Raw genomic sequence first — 21,718 nt, 5'->3', positions numbered from 1 at the left:
GATCTGCCCCTACTCCAACTTTGGGCCACTTTGATCTTCAGAGCAATGTCTTTTAACTGTCCCAACATCAAGACAGGTAAGGTAAGGGAGATCATACGTTTGTGGTAGCTGCTCTAAAGTTTGCAATAGCCTTCTGCTTTCAATTAAATGTACTCCCTCCATTGACACTTTCAAGACCAATCTTAAGACGAACATGTTTTCAGTTGCCTTCGGTTGCTTATAGTGGTTTTTAATATTTTCAAATCTTTTTATGTATGTATGTACAGATATATTACCAGTCTTATTTTGTTTTATATTTGTGTACATATAATATTGCTTTGTAATTTCTACTACCATTTTGTTGTTGTTGTTATGTTGTCATTTTTACAGCACTTTGTTTAACTGCAGTTGTTTTTAAATGTACTGTGTAAATAAACCTGATTTGATTTTGATTTAAGGTACCTTGAAATGTGAACACAGAAAGATAAACCTATAGAGGTTTTTCCCTCATAGCGTATTGTCTGAGGCTTTGTGACTTTTTTTAACAGCTTCCACTTTTTAAAAAAATCTTTTTTGGAGCTGGAAGCATTGGCATTCACTGGGTAAAGTGCTGCTGTCTCGGGAGAGGAGACGGCAGTTTGGGGAATAAGGGAGTTTAACACACACTTACCTCATTGTCTGACAGAATGTGGTTGTCGAATCCCGGTGCCGGAGACAGAGGAGAGTGTAACTGGAGGAGAAAAGAACAAAAAGATAGATTTAGATAAGGCTCATAGCATATGAAAAGAAAAGGTTGAGTGCAGAATCAGACGTTTAAAACTACAAAGTGGCTCCTTGAATGTGGCTGTTTGGAACATTCGAGGGGTTGTTCCACATTTTTATGTTTCTGTCGCAAAAAATTAAAGAATCAATCTGTAGAGTTTAAAAAGTTTCTCTTGCGATTAAAGCATTGAGCTGTAATACTGAAACTCAGTAAAGTAATACGAGCTCTGCCAAGTAACTATGAAGGAATGTATTTAAGATATGGTTGCAGTATATCTACATTATCAAAACATCCTGGTAAACTACTTACGAGTTATTAAAAACTTAAACACCAGTGGAAATTCCAAAGTTCGACATTAATCAAAAAGTTACTCTGGAACCAGTTTTGTTCCGGTTCCTAACCAAAAATAAATTGGATCAGAACCCAAAAATCTGGTTCTTAACTGGAACCAAAAAATAGCATGTTTGTTTTAGCCTGAAGTGGGAATCGTGCAACAGAAGTGGGCACGTCTTATTCTTCAGGTTCTATCATAGTGTTTTTTTGGGGTTTTTTTACATATGTTTTCATTTGGGGTATTCAAAACTGTACCTTGGTCACCTAATTTAGGGGCTTGCTGGTGCTTTACAATATTTTTGTCTATCCCAAAAATCTCTTTGACTGTGTTAAGAAAGCATTTGGTAACCAATTAATTCAGTGAACTTCCAAAGTAGTTCCAAGTATTCCCAGCAGTGTGAGAAAAACATGAGCCACATTTGTTGTGCTACATATGAAGCCAGTGTTGTATACAACCACTCATTCATTAAGAAAATTATTGAGTAAAAGTCAATTTTCAGTGACAGAGAGTGTGATGTTTTTGTCCACAGCCTCTGTCCACTTTGCCTTATGATCGATGGGGGAGCCATTAATCAACAAAGCACATCTGACAGCAGCGCCAAACACCTCAAGAGACTAACAAGAACCTCAATACCGCTGCCAGTGTTAACTAAATAGTTCATATCTGAAATTTTTTACGTGTGTTCTGTTTCTGACTCTATGCAAGCGGTAAATGCAGATTCAATAAGTCCTTAGCTGGGGGTACCAAGGTTAATGCTGATGTGTTTGAAAAAAGGGAAAAGCTGTCCGCTTACTGTGGCACAATACTTTGTGCCTGTCAAGGGCACATCAACTCACAAGCTGCACTCCTACGCACTAAATGAAAAATTGTGCACAGAGATCATCCATCAAAACGTCCTCCCCGGCTATGTGTCACATCTTCATGCAGATACATGTTTCTCTGGCATTCTCTCAAAACGCCTAAATCAATATCATTACTTTATGGATAAAGCATGATTGGAGACACAATTACTTTCATAGATTCCACACACACCCTGAATGGCGGCCGATGCCTTTTTTCATTTCGCTTCAATTAGCCGACCAATTAGGCAGAGTGCCCCGGAGGAGTCTGGGTATGAAACGTGGGCGCAGGTGACTTGACCCAGTCACCGCACCTCTGAGTGAGCCTCACAATATTTGTTCATCTAATTTGCAGTCTGCTTATTCTTGGCTTAAGTCTCATTGCAAATTAAAGTGGAATTTTAATCTAGCAGGTCAGCAATAAACAGCATTTTCACCTGAGTTTGATGCATATATACATTAAAGTGAGTTTTAAAAACTTCATTTCATATATATTAAACAGTGTTAAAGACCTGTAACAGTGTGGTGTTTGCTTAATGTCGATGCACTTTGAGACACAAGAGATTAATATTTTGACGTGTTACAATAAGACGTGCGTGTGTGAGACGGGATTATGGGAATATGATCATGTGTACGTAAGAGACACAATGACATCCAGGACATGTCAGTATGACAGTAAGCTGATTACAGCCGCCTCAGAAGATGGACGACTCAGGTGTCAATGTGTCAGTCGTGCTGACGTGCATGTTGACACACGCGCATGCAAATCAGTATGAATGCATCAACTCAGATTATCTGCATTCCCTGTCACATGCTCGATAAAGCACACAAACAAACTGTAGATATAATATATATAAACCACATTAAACCATGACGCCCGGAAAACATGTTGACTGGTCAATTTTGAGATTTGCTTCCATAACATGACTGCTTTCAGTGCAAGGGATTGTAAACATATATACATCTAGGCATTTATTTTAGCTCAGAATTCTGTTCTGGGAATTTATGCAAAAAGCACGTGATTGATCAGATAATGCATTTGCATATTTAAACATCACTTTTCGGAAAACTTGTAATAAAAAGTTGTGTAAATAATCAACTGGCAAGTTTAACGGTTTTTCCTACTGTCTTATCTTTTATTTAAATATGTGTGGAATTTATTTTAAAAGCCCGACTTTTCTCACACTCCGAGGCAAAAATCTCAAATTCACTAGCATTTACAAACACCAAACTTTCCGCTTTTATGCCTGTCTATATTCTGAAAGTTTTTACAAATTGGTTTGTTTATATATCATTCATTGCCTGATTTATATAACACTTCATTCCTAAACATACACATCATAATACATATATACATATCGAATTGTTTTGTTTTTTATAGTTGTTGACAGTATTTTCTGACATCCAAAAAACCTTTGACTCTAGCATCAACAAAGTGAAACAAAGATTTTGAACCTGGCTTAATCAAATATTCTAATTTTTTTTGGAAATGAATGCAAATCATTGCATTCTTAGCTAGATAATACCTCAATTGCATATTTAAACAGAATTTTTAAAAACCTGTAATATAAAACACTAGTGTTATACTGTAAGCATGTAAGTAAGTAACTCTTAGTTAAACATCAACTAAAATTAGAACCTATATTACACTTACACAGATCATATTACACACTCAAATTCTATATCTAACAATAGTGATTCCCCCAGTGATTAGCAGCTCAACACTGCTGACGATCGCAGTTTATCTGAAGCATATCCCAGCAGCCCACTGATGGGGTCAAATTCATTTCCTGCACCTCACATACAAAGCCCACAAGCGACGCACAAGCAAATAACTGCAAACAAGTGTTGCTTCTGTTTATGACAGTTCAATAACTGTGCGACTGCACACACAGGATCAGAGAGGCTGTGAGTGAAAGGTCACAAACAGGAGAAAGAGTGTGTGTTTCTGTGTGTGTCTGCATCAAATGCTTAGCAAGAAACTAGGTATATGTAAGGAAAAATGTCTGCATATGTCTCTGTGTGTATGACCAGCATTTACTGAGCTGTACCTGAGGGGATTCCTCTCAGACATTTACATACCGGCACCCCAGCGTTTGTACAGATATGTATGTATGTGTGTGTGTGTGTGTGTGAGTGTGTGCTTGAGAGAGAGAGCGAGACAGAGAGAGAGTTTCTATAGCCCATATCATCCATCATGAAACCAGACTAACTGTCATATTGATGGTGGCCAGCTGGCGCTCACTACGCTCACACACACACACACACACACACACACACACACACACACACACACACACACACACACACACACACACACACACACACACACACACACACACACACACACTTGGTCTGACAAGACAAATCACCAACAGCTCCTGGTCATACACGTGCGTAAACCATGGGGAGCCGGGAGCATTCAGGGTTAACCTTAAATCAGCTGCAGGGAGTCTATGTGTAGCATAATATATGTAAACACACAAGTCATAGTATTCGTGTGTGAGTGTGTGTGTGTGTGTGCGTGTATGTGTGGGGGGAGAAATAACAGAATTAATGCTGACTAGACATACCGATAAGGTACATATGGGCGTGTCCATATATACAGTACATTTCTGAGTGTGTGTGGCTGCTGTGGTTTGGAGAGATATTGTGGCTGAGTAGATCAAGATTGCATCATAGATTGGGGGTCAGATGAGGCGAGACTCGCCTGCTGTCCAATTGAGCAGCAGTGATTAACTAATTGGCTACAGCAGAGACAAAGGAGAGAAGAGAGAGAGGGATGTCACTCAGAAAAGATAAATAACGAGAGGGAGAGGAGATGGATCGAGGAGAAGAGAACCAAGAAGATAAGCGTTTCGTAAAGGATAGTTTTGGTATGTTTAACATAATTTTTGGGGGTTTCGATAAGCTCGTCAGAACAAAATGAAAAAGAGTTCAGACAATCAAAAAGTCATCAATATTGTTATCTAAGCACTTAATTTAAAGGTAAAATCAAATTGTTGTTAATAATTCCCACACTTTTATAAATTTATAACCTAAATGGTAGACCAAAGATGGCGCCTATTCATTCCCATGCAGCAGCTCGCCTGGCGCACACATCAAAAAGTTTTCTATTTTCCGGGTTTACTTCAGCGGTATGCGGTCGATTGACTACGCACAGAAGTGCTTCCTCCTGCTGGCCCGTCTGTGAGCTCCCGCTCGGCTGATAGACTTTACAGAGTGATGATGTCACAGATTTTTAAATCGCTTTTCTTGGCTCCAGGAAAGTTTTGTAGGCCGCAGGGGTTTTTTTCACATATCATAGCATGACTTTTTTTTTCAAAATAAAAAACATCTTATATCTTAGATTTGTCTATAATAAATTGTCCAAGATAATAAAAATTGTAACAAGCGGTATAATGAATGGCCACAGCTCACCCCAAGTTGTGCCCCTTCTTGCAGCCGATTTTAACATATTCCATACTGAGGACACTTATCATTTCAGACACAACAAAATTTAGCAACTAATTTAGAACACTAACTGTCAGAGTTTTTTTTCACTTTACAAATGAGGCCTATGAAGTGTCACAGCTGCTGTCAGGCAGTCGGAGGTACATAGGCCCCTAACCCTAACCCTAACCCTAACCCCATGGATATCTATACCAAACGTTATAAAAATCCATCCAATTTTTGTTGATACTCCAGCACGGACTGACCAACCAACACTAAAGCCACATCAGAGATTCTTTAAAATAAATCAGAATTATCTAAAAACAAAAAAAACAGAGCCAAAAAGAACCAGCTTACCTCGACATGGTGAAGTGGTCTTTTGGAGGACTCAAAGGCGCTCTTGTATCAGAGATAGAAAAAAATAAATAGAAAAGAGCTGAAAAGTGGAAAAAATGCTGACGTATTCCAGCATACTGGCATCTAGGTAAACTGGTTCTTTTTGGCTCTGTTTTTTTTTCAAACATTTAACCCACCACAGAGTACCTTGTTTTACCGCTATTAACTCAACATACTGAGCAAGCCAGTCTTATTTATTTTTTTTAAATGATCCTTTAAAATAGGAGAAGGGAAAGTAAAGCAGAGGGAAGAAAGTGAATATGAACAGACCTTAAGACAGGAAGAGAATCTGCCACATGCAGCGCTGTGGCAGATTGACTTGTCAGCTTCTAACAGTCTGATGCAACTCTTTGTGAGTGTGTGTCAGTGTATGTGTTTGCTGCTTTGTTTGTGTGTTTCTCTGATGGATCTCCGCATGTGGAGGGCGGCATGCTGGGAGCAGCAGCAGCAGCTCTGCTCTGTTCGGTGCATGACTCTGAACTGCTTTTCTTTTCACCTCTACACTCCTTTTCCTTTCTTCTCCTAGTCCCTCTTTTCTCCGTTACATCTTCATCTCTCGCGCCTGCTCCTCCCTCTGAGACTGTTTCTTCTTTATCATCCTCTCTACTACAGATGGCTTCATTTGTAAGCCACTGGGTGTTTTCTTTATTTTTCTCTATCTCACTACCTCTCACTCTTGCCTCTCTTTCTGTCTCACCCTTTATGCCTTCCGGTCCTCTCGGCTCTTTTTGAGTCAATCTCCCATCATCTCTCCGTCACTATCTCTATTTCATCTATTACTATTTCCCTTGCCTGCTCTTCCCACTCCAGCTCCCATTTTCATTCTTCTCTTCTCCCTTCACTGCTGCATCATTTCCTTTTGCGCTCTCAAATTTCTTCTCTCAGTCTGTCAGTCTCCCTAAAGCAGCACTGAGGTGACACTTTAGCAGATGATAATTGTGGTGGCGACACATCTCATGATTTTGTTTGTTCTTCATGGTATCCTTCATTCAGATTCAAAATACAGTGCATTTAAGGTGACTGCTATTTGAGAGATTAAACCTCATGCTATGTCTCATAATTGAAATTCTCATTCTTTTATTATTGAAATCTATTTTCCACGGCATTTTTAATTATTTTTCTGCATCCACCTTTTAAATGAGTTTTTCTTTTCCATTAAATTAGCAATTAACCAATGTGATGCAAATGCTGACTGAACTGCAAAGGTGTAAGACCACATACACATACACACACACACACACACACACACACACACACACACACACACACACACACACACACACACACACACACACACTCACCTCTCCATTGTGCAGCCCAGCTCCAACCAGCCCATTCATCACTACTGGCTGGTTGTCGTTTTCATCCAGAACCTTCTCTGGTACTGGCGGAGGTAAGTCCTCCTCTGGTTCCTCCACAGGCTTGTGGGATGTAACGCTGGCATTTTCAGAGCGCCTTTTGGCCTCCATGTCGGCGCTGTGACGGCTCTTCTTATTCAGGTCGACAGAGGCGTACTCCACCCCTGCGCACAGGGGCCCCCGCTCAGGTGTGCAGGGGCTGAGGTGGCCGTTGAGAAGGGCAGGTGGATGATGGGGAGGTTCATCGGGGCTCAGCTGGACGGTACCGTTTGGGAGGCTGAGCTGTGCAGGGGGGTCTTTGAGTTCCTTGACCGTCTCGTACAGGGAGTCTTCGATGCTGACGTCACGTGATGTCACCGCAATCTCCTTCACCACCTGGATATCAGATATTGGGTTCTTTAAAATGCTTGAACATGAACAAAACATTTAACTGTAAACTCAATTAATCCATCAACCTCTTGCTGAAATCACAAGCCCAACCAATCAAATCTTTAATCTTCTGTAACAGCCACATACAAGCTCATTTTAAGGAAAAACACAATTTAGTGAGGTGACTTTAAATACTGACCTCATAGGTGCTGTCCCCTGAGGCTGGGGGTCCGTCCCCAATAAGGGCGTTGTTGGGAGGAATGCTGGGAAGCTCGCGGTCCTGAGGACACTTAGAGGACCTGAGCTCTGATTGGCTGGAGAGCATCTCCTCTGATGGCTGGGGACTAGTGTCCCCTGTGTCCGTGAGGACTGGTGGAAGGGACAGAGAAAAAGACAAGATTAACAGTCTTTTTATTTGGTGACTTTCAATGTATTTGTGTGTTTTTTTTTTCATTTACTATACTACCCACATATAAATAACTATGACAATTGCTAAGATACAGCCGAAAAAAACACATAAGCTGAGGTTTAAAATGAACCAAAGCTGAAAATCAACAGATGTTGCCTAACACCAGCTGCTAATGTTATTATCATGTATCTGAATTATGAACTTAAAGGTCCCATATTGTAAAAATCAAATTTCTAGATGTAGGTCCCTTATAAATACTGTGAAAGTATCAAAATAGATTTTAATAGAGAGTCTAAGTGGGATTAACTACCTAAAATTTTGGCAACTTCAAATAACATATTACAGTGATTATTAAATCTGTTTTTTTTGCAATAACAAAGACAGGGATGACATACAGATATGAATATAGGGGTGGGTACAGTTTAATTATATACAGAACAGTGAAACAGAGTACTGTAACTACTGTAACTGTAGATGTCCATTAAGAAGATGTAAATAATAATTGTAGGGAAGCAGCTGTGTGGAGATGGTTTAGTGGAGATGGTTTAGTTGGTGGAGATTGGTTAGGCAAAAAAGTAGCTGAGTGTAATTCCACTGTTCTGTTAAAAGATTTAACCACTGTGAGATGTTGAGTTATTGTTTTTCCACTTAAGTAGAATAGTTATCTTGGCGATAGTTAGGGCTACCAGTAAAGGTACCACCCTTACTGGTAGCCCTAACTATCGCACAGGACTTCCGTTAAGTTGTGATGTAACAGGTATACTATATAAAGGTAAAAAGTTTCACTCCAGTGTTGTTACAGTCATTTCCAAGATGACGGTGCAGAGATGCAGAGAGCGCAGATGTTAAAGACCCTGAAACACTGATCAATCAGAGCAGACTGGGCATTTTCAGACGGGGGAATAGTATTTTCAGTCAAACAGTTTTGAGAAAAATAATGGTTTTTTTTTAACATAAAAGCATGTAAACATTTTCTGGTAGAAACCCAAAACATGAACCCGAAAATGAGCCCAGTATGGGACCTTTAAAGGATCATGTGCTAAGCTAAAGCTAACTGTCTTGACTTACTTGTACCGCTGGTAAGAGGACCATTATGAGAGCTGCTGACTGCTGCGTCAGTCACTGGACTGTCTGCTGATTGGCTGATCGTCTCCCTCTCTGACACCTGCACAACAAAGGAGAAGATGTTTGTCACTGCCGGGCTGAACTCAGAGGCTGGCAGATCAACTCACAGCTGACAAAAAAAAAACAGGAGTCGAGGTTATTACTATAACATGTCCCACCAAAAAAAAATTCTAAAGGGAACAGAAATCAATCTGCACTTGTCAGCTTGCACAGGGCAGATGATTTTCACACCTCTGTGCAACACAAAAAACACAGTCAGCAGCTTGTAGTCAGTAGCTTGTTTTTTCCCTAGGATTTTAAGGAACTGTCATTTTTGCAATACTGATTACAATTTCACGCCTCCCTGTTATTTATCTCTGCTTTTCAAGCTCTCCAAAACCCATTACTGATTACGTCAAGCTAATTATCAGCGGTTATGCATACTTAATTAAATGTGGTGCATTTTTTCCCACTGAAAAGACATCTAGAGAAAGCTAACAATTACAGCAAGCATAAAAACAAAACTGATTTATGCCTAATGAAGAAACGATGCTGTTTATTCTTATCTCAGTTGATTGTAATTGTGTTTATGACAGCCTGAGCTGAAGCGACACCCTTCTTTTGCTAAAAAAGGCCTCTAAAAACATTGCATGGTGACATTTCCCTTCATGTTGTTAATGTCACTTTGTTCATTCATAAGAGACACCGAAACCAAGTCCAGAATAAGAGCATAGCATGACTGAGGGTATTGAGGGGCTGTCATGAATATTTTGGCATCAAAGCTTCATTGAGAAATATCTGTGATTCACTGAAGCCTTGAAGGTAGGGGACCTTTTTCAACAGCATGCTTGTAGTGGTTCCCAACCGGTGGGTCATGCTCCAAAAGTGAGTCATAGGTCCATTCTGAATGGACCGCAAGTGTTTCGGGACCACAAGGGACTCACGTTCATGTCAAATCTATTAAATTAAATAAATAAATAAATAAAATTTAAGTACAGTGAATTTCCAGCACAGTGAATTTTTTGAAGGCCCATTTTCAGCAACTATTTTATGGCCTTGTTCTTGCTATTATTTGGGCTATGAACATGCTGTGCCATTGCAGCATTTTCATGTCATTGATCGTGGAGCAATAATATTGAATGCAGTGCTATTTATTCACCAGGTTTAAAGTAATTGCACTTTATTAATGCAATATGTTTCATTTCATTTCGTTCTAAGCCCATGTGTTGCATTTTGTGAAATAAAATTGTATACGCAGTAATTTACCTTAAGTGTGGACCTTGAACCAGTGACTTAATTCTGAGAAATCTGAGCCCCGATGCTGGACTAGTTGGGAACCACTGTGCTAGTGAACCTGTAAAAGTGTCAGGGAGGTCAATCTATTGTAGTCACAAAACTAAGACTATCACTAATTTTTAATGTCCTTTTTCTTAATATAACTAATAACTGCTGCTGATGCACAATGAATTGTGTTGGATTACTATTTCTTAATTTATGGGCTATGGCTATAGCAGTAGTTGTATAGAATACTGAGCATTCAAATACTAATTTGGACATCAGTTATTATGGCAACAATCAAAGATAATACTCCACAGAGAAAATTGTTTCCCAATTTTTCCCTCCCTCCTTTGGCAGGAAAGTCAACGCTACCTTACCCCCCCCCCCCACCCCCACCCCACAGCTGGCAGGGATTCAGTCTTGCTCAAGGACACTTCAGCAGCTATTTTTTAGACTGAGCCCTTAGATCATGCCTTCCAGTTGAAGGCTGTTTCCCCATTTGCTGCATCACATGACAAAATCAGCAGCCGAATCAGCTCCACAATTGAACTGATGAGACTCCTGCCGCACTGAGGCATGATTTATCAACATGCACTTAATTCCAAAAGGTATCACTTTGTCACTAACTGCTAAAAGCTTAGAAAAACTGCAAGAATATATTCACCGCTGAAAGTCAAGATTCTCTTTGTTAAGGTTTGTTGTTTTCCTTCTGTGTGAGTCGCAGTGTTTAGGAAGCTCCACAACCCCACCTAGTGGTCAATGACTCTCATAACTATTGGAGTGCATGATGTAATCTTTTAACTGTTTTATGACCCAAATATCTCTTATGTCACTCTTTTGTTGTTTTATTTTGTGGACCGAGGTGGGAAACAGTTGAGGATCTCTAGCATCATTCAAGGTCCATGTTTTCTCATTTTATTCCAAATCCTTATCATGCTGGGGAGGTTGATAAACTAAGATAATTATAGATTTCTGGAGCGTTTTGCAAACATTATGGGGATCCAAACTGCAGAAACAGTCGTCACAAAAAAGGAGTTGTGGTGTTTTAGACTAGAAACACACTGATAAAAGACACACTAAACACACAACAAATTTTGCAGAGGAAGGCAAGAGAGAGAGAGCTCCTTCACCATGTTCGGGTCGCAAGAAAGACAGTCAGACTGATTGTGGGTGAGCGAGGAGAAGCAATCTACTCATCCGCAAAGACAAAGACTCCTATTTAACCTATCAGGCTGTGACATGGTCCGTCATTTAAATGGGCCCCTCCTGAAACAATCTGACCACCCAGCAATTGCAGGTTGGAGTGAAGATATCCATCAAACGTAAAAAGGCTCTGAGGAATGCATATGTGCAATTGGGAGCACGTAGGGTGACACACACAAAAGCCCCAGAGGGAGTGACAGGATAAGAGAGTAAGTGGATGTCACTTAGTCAGTGAAAGCCCGACATTTGTCACACTTAAATGTTGCTTGGTTACTGAAGCATCAGTATTATGGGAGTTGGTAATAACTATCTGTGACACGGTGTTCAAGAGGACACACTGTCATTATGAGTAGTGCTTACATAAATAGGGCAAAGGTCAACTCTATCAAGAGTGAATGTTCACATTTTTGAGATTATCTGGTCATTTGTCTTATTGTTTCAAATAATTTATTTTCCTTATTTTCTTTTTATTGACCAATAGAGATGGTTTTGGATTTTTTTGAAGTGAGGTCATATGAGATACTTGGCTATAAGCAGTATATTACCTACAGTAAATATCAGTCCATGTGCCATCGCCCAGTATACGCAATATATGCCATATACAGCTGTGGAAGAGGGCAGCATCCTAATTTATTTTAGCCACCTAAAGAAAATCAATATCAGTTTAAATATACACTATATTCAGATTTTTCTGCTGCTTTACTTTGTGATTAGACAGCCCTTTGACCCTTTGAAACCTGAGCAGATTGGTTTGAGAAGAACTGAGAATTTGACAACACGGGAAGAAGGCAACAACTTAACAAGACAAGGCCTAAAAGTTTGCAAAAAGGACCTAAAAAAGAGCAAAATAAATAAATAAGTAAGTAAATTTATAAATAAATAAAATAAAAACCCCAAACAAACAAGAAAATGACCTAAAGGTGTATTTTTTCCACACATTTTAATATATCTTTTCTTTAAGATAACTTTAATTCTAAAAACATTATAATTGACATTTTCTGTCCATTTTTCCTTATTTTTTGGGGAGAATAGGTCATGTTCTTGTCACCTTTTACAAATTCTTGCAATTAACAGGAGAAAAGTGATGTCCATCTAGGTTTCAGAGTTAAAATGGGAAACGAAAACCCATTATATCGCTCTATTCAAAGCCAGCAGACTCCACTGACAAAAACGGTAATTTTACCTCACTGAACACAGGAACTGCAGGTATACTGCGGCCAGGATCAGTATTTTGTTTGTGTTATTGTGTGACTTTGGTGAATCCGAAAAAAACCTTTAAAACACCAAAGTCACACGATAACACAAACAAACTCACCGATCCAGGCAACGGTAGACCAGCAGCTCCTGTGCTCAGAGGTTAAATTGCTGTTTTTGTCAATGGGGTCTGGCTGTGAAGAGATCATACATACATTTCAGTTTCAGTTCAGCTCCCCGTCATAAAGGGCTGTCCAATGGCAAGATACAATGGTAAAAATATTCAAATATAGCATGCACATGAACTGATAATGAAGTTTTTAGGTAGCTAAAACACATTTTGCTGCTGCCCCCATCTGCATTGCTTATCTTGGGTGGTGATACATCTGCCTACTTCTCCAAACCGGGGGGCATGCCAATCGCCACCTCCAGCAACCCTGACTATAGATAAATACCTCATACACCTGCATACCTCTGCTCCAAAAAATCTTAACCTTTCCTTTAAGAAAAAAAACCCACACTGCAATATTAGAATAATGAGAAATACAGTCAATTGATTTTCCTACATGTGCACTCTTAGCAGAAGTAACCACATCTCTCACTAACAGCTGGAAGCTGTCAATCAGCTTTGTGTAAGTTGGCTTTGTTTTGTGGATGTTTCTGTGTCAGTGTGATGGAAGTGGGTTCGTGTGTGTGTGTGTGTGTGTGTGTGTGTGTGTGTGTGTGTGTTATCCAGGCATGTAGCCAACATGGAAGCTCGATCTACAGCCTCATTTACCAGAGGTCACACTGCCTGATTACAGACATGTCACTCACACATGCTGGGACTAATGAGGACTGTATGCACGTGTGTGCGCATTTGTATGTGCGTCTCGCTGTGTATGCATGCCTCCATCTGTAACACAATGTGGGTGAAAGAGAATGGATCTGTGTAAATATTTTCCCAGCGATAACATTTCATTATTGAACCTCCACTGCTATAGTTTCATGAGTTTCCCAGAATCCAAAGATGTTACTGAACCCCGACCTCATCCATCTTTAAAATACACCCACGGTAACACACAATTGTTTGCATATGTGAGAGAGAAAATGTGTATGCATGTGAATGTTCAAGCATGTAATTACTAATCTGCCTGACACAAAGTGGCAAGCTGACTCAAAAAGCACAGCTGTTCTCCGTATCTCACACAGATAACACCCACACGCCCACACACACACACACACACACACACACACACACACACACACACACACACACACACACACTCACACCAAAAAACATCAAAACATAAGAAGGGACACAAAAACCTAATCACAGTGTTAGATATTAATTCTCAGGAACAGCTTTTTCATCAAAAGCACCCTCTGAGATGCTTCATATTCCTTCAAAATGTGTCTTTGATTTCTATTAAAGGAATAGTCTGTGTAGTTTGGCAAGAAAGCAAATAAGCTTATTTATCAAAATGTCAAACAATTTCTTTTATCACGGTTTATATGTGCACAGTTGCAAAAAAAACAAGACAAAAGTCCAACTCACTCCATTCATGAGGTTCTCATGGTCTCCGGCTGGATGTCCATTGACTGCCTTCTTCTGCCTAGAGGAATGGAGAGATGACGGTTAAAAGATAAGAGACACAAAGGTAGATAATAACAGAAGACAGAGGGCACCTGGCAGCCCTAATATTGTAATTTGTTGTGTCAGCATCACAGATAGAATCTTGAATGAATGAATGAATGTTGAGGAAAAGTAATCTGTTTCTCTCTGATCAGGTACGTGCCTGACTCTTAATTCTTTGAAACCAGAGCAAATTGTCTTTATTTTTTAAAAAACATGGGGGAAAGGCAATAAGCAGCTTAGCATAAAATCAACCCCCAAATTAGCAACAAATTAGAAAAAGGCTATTAGAAAATAATCTGAAAATTAGAAATGAAAATGAAAGTACAAACAAACACAAAAATGACATTAAAAATGTGCATAAAATTAAAAAAAATACTATATGATGTGTAAAATATTTTGAATATACAATTCTTATTCTCTTCCTCTTGCTCAACTTTTAAAGGTTTAAATACTGGTGAACGGTGTCTGAATAGAGCACAAGAAAAGTTAGGTTCATCCAGGCTAAAGGAGCTAACGCCATGTATAAATTTAATCATGCGTTAGTCCCACACTGTGATCTGTTGTTAAAACAGTCCCACTAAAAATAAGTTAATGAGTGTCTTAGATGATATTTCCAACAAAATTAGATCCTATTAGATCCTCGGTTAGCACCCTGTAGCAACTCAAAGCCAGAAAATCAAACAAAAGTCAAAAGAAACTCAATATCTGGCTGTCTGCATGCATTAGCTTGGTGGCTGGCATGAGCCATTTTTCACTGTGGCGCGTTGTATGAAGCTGGATTGATACTGAAATATCATGTCAATATATTGCATCTCTCATTGACCAATGTGTTGCAAAATGGCATGCAATTAAATAAATAAAATTAAAAAAAATAAAATTAAATAAAATTACTGATTTCTCTTGGTTTGAACATGGTGGGTAAACATTTGGGATAATTTAGGTACACAACTCAACAAAATATGTATAACATAAGTCTTTTATTTTTCATTTACATAATATATCTTTAAATGGGATAATAAATATGAGGTTTAAGTGCTGTTTTTTTTTTCAGATTTAACGGTTCGAATATAACCATGTACAGAAGGCCTTTTTATTCAATCAGCTGTTGACTTTTCCAACAAAATGTAATTTGTTTTAAAAAACGCTGCATATCACTGAGTTGTCCCCTGGTTCCTGCCTTCTTTGTGTTGCTTCCTGTGAGCCAAATTGGCCCTCAGGGACATTAAAGTTCTACTCCTGCTCACCTACTTAGGTTAACAGGACTCCTGCTCTCGGGGCGACATACAACAGTAATTACAATACTACATTTTCTGCATGCTAGCATCTTCTGACAGCACACATACTCATTCCTAACTGTTGTATTAAAACAAACCCTTGAGTACATTCTTTACCTTTACTCAGCAGAATTGTTCCTCGTTGTTGTTACACCCACAATTACTGTAGCTAAGAATACCCTCACAGGTATTTGTGCTATTTTAAACACTACAATGCACAACGGCCACAAGTATGAGTATATATAGGCTAAACAGTTGCCTGCAGGTTAAACCAGACAGCCTTTCCTGACATCTCATCCTACTTTAAGGTCTTATGTATATATCGTACATGTAATCAATTGCTTACTTGTACTTCTTCATGTGTCATATTGTGTGGAATTGTTGGGGTGGACCTTTAATAGAGTATACAATTTAATAGCCTTACTACAAAAATGAGCCATATATATAACTGATTCGGCTGGTTACTGTGATCACACTAAGACACTGTTTCTAAACTCCCACGGTTACAAAATTTATTTATTTTACGCTTATTTGGCATGATTCAGTATATCATAAGGTAATGCAAATAAAGCATGAAACACAGTCACAAGCAGACTGTGTATAGAAATGAAGTCTTATATTTCAGTAGAGGAGAGCAAATATGATTTGACAAGTATCCTGTAAGTTTACGCAAAAAAAAAATAATAATACAAAAGTTATACAAAGTTATAATAATAATAATAATAATAATACAAAAGAGGAAACGTATTTCTGTTGTTGGAGCTAAATTACAACAATGCCAACATGTATTTCAGAATGTGTAATTCATTTTTTGTTTTTTAGAAGAATGGTTTACAATGCTTTGATTGAGGGTTACAGGTGTGAATGTTTTTTTTTGTGTGTTTTTGTAAATTGATAACAATGTACTGCTCTGTCTGTTTAAAATTACACTTATTTCCAACTAATTTGAAACAGCAAATATGTAAACTAAAAAATAATGCTGAGCAAAGTACATCTTCTTTAAACCTAATGAGGAAATGTTACTAATTTAGGTAGCTGGCAAGTCGTAACAACGTTGATAATGAACGCATCAGCAAGATGTTTTCTGACAGCATATTTCATTTAATTTCTGCCAGAATATGCAACCTTGCAATACAGTATCCACTTATTGTGACAACAGCATTATTATTTTTTATTACCTTTACATAACTTAGCAGAAATCACAATCTTTTCCTAATCTTAAACAAAGTGCTTTTTTTTGCCTCAACAAAGTCCCACACTTTGTATGCTCACTATTTATCTATATAGTCAGCACGGTACATAAATGAAGTTTTTCATTACCTAAACAAAAAATAATAATCCAGGCAGTGATAACACTGCCACAATAATGTGATTAAAAAGCAGCTTAGCTAAATACAAATGTAAAGTATCTTGGTGACAGGGTTGGGATGTAAGGCATGCATATGTAAGCTTTCTTCTTCTGTCTGAGCATTTTCAGTCAATACTTAATGTTAAATAAATGTTTTTCTTTACATCGTTAAAATTGCCTATACCTACTGTCAGTATTGGGAAGGTCACTTTTGAAATGTAACACGTTACAGTTTACTAGTTATGCTGTAAAACATGTATTAAGTGATGTAATTATTTTAATTACTTCACCAAAGTAATGTTAATTCTTACATTTAAGTACTTTTTGATTACTTTTCACACAAATGATTTAAACAGGGTAATAAAGCTAAAAAGACCTTAAAACATACATGCATTAATGTTGTGCTAAAAGTTGTCCCAACATCTTTGCTGACCCGCGCCAACATTTTGATTAGTAACTGTAATTTAATTACAATTAACAATACAACAATCTCAGTAAGTGTAACTGATTACAGTTACATTTATTTTGTAATTAAATTACTGTAACTAACTTCATGTGACTAGTTACTCCCCTAGAAATGCTTATTGTATTGTGTGTGATGACTGACTAAATCTAAATGTACTTTTACAAAAAAACTAAACCTTTTACATATGTGTGTTTCCTTGTGCAGCAACAAGTTGTCAGTACAGTTCATATATGTGTGTCTGCGTGTGTCTGTGTGGTGGCACTCACCCCTGGCAGCTCGCACACAGCAGCAGCAGCACAGAGACCAGCAGCAGGGCGGTGAGTACGCTGAGGGTGACGACCAGGACCAGCTGCCCACTACCCAGCCACGAAGCCACCCCCGTAGCAGCTGCCGCACCTGACCCGACGACACCCGCCTCCGGCCCCCACCACACTCCACTCAGCACCGGAGCCATGACGCATCACACTGTGGGGGGAGAGGACATCGGACAGGGACTGGCTGGGGAAACACAGGAAAAATAAAAAGAGACGCATGACAACCAGCAAAGAAATTGAATCAATTTACCAGCTAGCCAGCTCAAGCAACTTTGAGCAAATGAATCCCACATTATGTTATCTTTCATGAGATTTAACATGCACTAAAAGAATATGTGTTCTCACTTTTTTTCAGCACATCCTGAATGATTTGTTAGTTGAGGATAAGTACAATTTACTGGAGGACACAAACCTCAAACTGTACAAGCTGTGTTTTATTTGTCAAGCAAACAAACTGGATTGACTTGATTTTTATGCAGCTGCTTCATGGCAGCATTAATCATCCACTGATTCTCTTATTAAACAGCAATGAGTAACCATAGAAAAATGACAATCTGATCATTGCCAGTAAAACCACCTCTGGTATTGTGATCAGTCACTCCTTAAAGTTTCTGACGAAGAACACATGGTTAACCCCTTGAGGTCTGAGCAAATTGGCAGTGAGCAACTTCACAAGAAAATTAGCCCGATTTGGTAAGGAATAAGTAAGAAATTACAAGAAAATTACCTTAAAATTAGCACAAAAAAAAAGACAAGAAAGAAAAATGGTAAAAAAAAAAAAAAAAGGAATTGCAAAAAAGTGTTAAAAGTAAGTGTTAAAAATGTAAATGTAATTCAATCTAAATATATTCATATTTATATATTTTTAAGTAATTTCAAGTATTTTCTCATCTTCTTTTCTTTATTTTTATTCCAATTTGCCTAGGTTTTAAAGGTTTAAATGCTTGTAAAAGGTGTCTGAACATAATACAAGAAACTGTTTAAATAATAATTTCATAATAATTTCAATAATTTCAATTCAGATGTGTACTTTGACTTCATATGGCCAGCAGGTGGCAGCGCAGAGTGGCTCCAGACTGCAGTGCAGAATGATCTGCCTCAGTCTGCTGCAGTGGCCCTCACACCAGAACAACTGGTGTCTGGGCTCTGCGCACAGCATAAGCAACCTCATCACGTCTCCGTCTAACATCCAAAGTTGGGTCTCGCTGAGCTGATGGAACCCCTGATGTTATCACAGGTGATTTATGGGGCTGCGGGTGACTCAGAGCGAGGGGAGGCGGCGGCAGGGATGAGCCTGTGTGCTTCTCTGAGTCTCAAAAAACTCCAAACAAATAAAGAGAGTGGATTTTTCACTGTGTGTGCATGTGACGCACCGCAGTGTGTGACAGAGATGGAGGGAAGACAATGTGAAGCATTGCATGAGAAGGTGACATGCAGGATGACTGACAGAAAGAGACTGTGAGAATCTATATATGTGCCCTCTTTTGCATGGCCTTCTCCTTTCAATCAACTGTCGAGACAGCTACAGCAGATCTGGCAAGGATCTGGAGCCAGTGACGAGAATATGACAATCTATTTTCTTTCCTGGCATGAGCCAAGCTCCTGTCTGGAGCAATGTGTGTATAGAATATGTGTATTTATTGAAAAACTCCATTGTGTTGCCTATGCTAATGTGACCAGGGAGAGTGGGAGTTGGGAAAGCTTGGAGTGGTGAGGAAGTTTTGTGGCGAAGCTGCAAAAGCCAATTTTAACTCCTTCAAAAGGACACTGAGGAATTCCTGTTTTTGTTGAAACGCCGGTTTGTGTTTTTTTCCCCGCCCAGAATGAAAAATACACGGCGGCTCATGTTGCTATCAGTGTGAGTGGCTGGTGAGCGGCGAACACAACCTTACCTTGACACCTTGGATGATTAGTCAGGTTGGCCTCGCCTGGAACAGAGCAGATAAAAAAAGAGAAGGGGGGATTACTGCTTGGTGGAAGCTGAATATTATCCTTGGAGGGTGGCGGTGGTGTGTGTGTGTGTATTTGAATGTAGGCTGGGCAAGTGTGTGGGAGAGCAGCGAGGGACTTGTGAGTGTGTTTTTTAATACCCATATCAAATACATATTGGACAACAGGCTGCCTGCAACCTTTCAGACTCACACACTGTGCACACACACACACACACACACACACACACACACACACACACACACACACACACACACACACACACACACACACACACACTCCTTCAGCCATGCACATTGTCTTAGACACTCTCTCACATACACACAGAATGTCCACTTTATTGACCAGTCTGCGCATGTAACAGAGAGGATAATAACCAGGTGACATCATCACGGCATTGTATCATATAACACGTGATATTGACTGCATTCTCCACACCGTTAAACATCATGAACGAACACTCGTAAACTCGCTAAGCTGCTGTGTTTCAGTCTACAAACTTGTCGCCAAACGTCCAAATCTTAGCTGTTGCATCGGCACAGCACATTCAGGTGAGCACACATCTGAGATTTTGACCTTGATCTCCTACTTTGGCTCCGGATGACTTAAAATCAGAGTGCGTTCAAAGTGTCATCAGGTCTTTCACCCTGCACATGAAGAACGCCTGATATAATCCCCGATCTGGTCTCGTGTGAGAGGCTCGTGTCCAGGTGTCACTATCCGCCACTCTGTGCCAGCTCGTGTGTGTCTCCGCTGGCACTTAAACCAGAATAATTACCGGCTGCCACAGCACTGTGTCTCCATGGCAACATTCCCTTCTTCCCATCAGCGCTATTTATGGTGGTGGAGAGAAAAAAAAAAGTCCACAGAAATGTTTTGAATGCAACTCATACTGAGGTGCTGTGGGTGTTTAGGTATGTTACAATTGAGGATCAGGTAAAAGTAAAAGTTCAGGGTCAGCTACTAAACTTCAATAATCTCAACAGGGCTGTACCGAATAGTTGGAAGCTTCATTCACAACATTGACGATGGAATTCTAAATCAACATTTGGATGTTGCACAATGGGTTTTTTTTGCATAATATAATTATTAGTATTACACTATTTTTTTTATTATTTTATTTTGTATTACATTATCATACACAGACTGTGTATGATAATGGACATGGCCATTGGTTTGTGGACTCCTGTTTTGAGTTCTGCATTTCAGCCGTCCCCATCTTGGTGTTTTGGAGCCAAAAAGTGACCATATTCGGGCAACAGGGTGGAGCTGTGAAGGAGCAAAGGGTGGCTCTGACTCACAGAATGCGGGGAGGCCTCGTAGACAGCCTGTCACTCAAGCACCTTGCTCTAAAACATGCATAACTTTAAGTCTTAATAAAATGTAAACATGTTTATTTCTGCTCTGAAGTTGACCACATGGATGTCTAAGGGAATTTACTATGTTTTGGAGCCATCCTCAAGTGGCCATTTAAAGAACAGTTTTTGGCACTTCATTTTTTAGCCCAAGAAGTTGTTGTTTGTTTTCATCTTGTGTTATCCAAACATTTCACAAACCTCCAGAGCACTGTGTAGTCCAAAACTCAAAATTAATTACAGAACGATAGATGTGATTATTTCCAAAACTCACAGCATATTTTGATCTAACAAAATAGTCTGCTTCAATCCACATTTGCTGGTGTTTAACAAGACTTTCACTGAGATCAAAAAATGGTTTGCTCTCCCACTTGCTGCAAACAAAGGAGGCAAACACCTGTATTAACAGGCCGGTCTATCAGCCATCTAACAGTACCACACATTACATTTATTCATTAAGGAAGTTGGTTTAATAAAAAAGACTAATCAGATGAATCACTTCTTTTAAAAGAGGATTTCATTCTAGAATTTTTAATTTAATTAATTTACTTTCTTTGAGTGATGAAATCATAAAACATGACAGACACTCAAAGCTTCTTTTGAAAACCCCAACAGAAGCTTTGAATGTAACAAAAAAAAGACAATACAGCCTTAATTCTTGATAAGAAATCTAAACTTGCTGCCAAATATTTTGATCACATCACTTGACCCTCTTTAGCAGGTGGTGTTGCTTAG

General features: G+C 39.1%; 1 protein-coding gene across 1 annotated transcript in view; it reads right to left on the bottom strand.

Moving 5' to 3' along the window:
- The window catches only part of pag1 (phosphoprotein membrane anchor with glycosphingolipid microdomains 1), a 70,536-nt gene that overhangs the window by 5,005 nt on the left and 43,813 nt on the right, over window positions 1-21,718 (bottom strand). Inside the window, exons 2-8 of the mRNA XM_042506263.2 lie at window positions 19,571-19,606; window positions 17,631-17,862; window positions 14,196-14,253; window positions 8,948-9,044; window positions 7,670-7,839; window positions 7,045-7,476; window positions 650-709 (exon numbers count right to left, since the gene is read on the bottom strand). Coding sequence (XP_042362197.2) covers window positions 650-709; window positions 7,045-7,476; window positions 7,670-7,839; window positions 8,948-9,044; window positions 14,196-14,253; window positions 17,631-17,818 — 1,005 coding nt within the window. The 5' untranslated portion in view covers window positions 17,819-17,862; window positions 19,571-19,606. The remainder of the gene's footprint in view (window positions 1-649; window positions 710-7,044; window positions 7,477-7,669; window positions 7,840-8,947; window positions 9,045-14,195; window positions 14,254-17,630; window positions 17,863-19,570; window positions 19,607-21,718) is intronic.

Source organism: Plectropomus leopardus, chromosome 17 (genome assembly GCF_026936395.1).
Source record: "Plectropomus leopardus strain MGB_pleo_1.0 chromosome 17, ASM2693639v1, whole genome shotgun sequence".
Taxonomy (NCBI): Eukaryota; Metazoa; Chordata; class Actinopteri; order Perciformes; family Serranidae; genus Plectropomus; species Plectropomus leopardus.
Note: the sequence above shows the minus strand (reverse complement) of the source record. Positions and strands in the feature narration are given on the sequence as shown.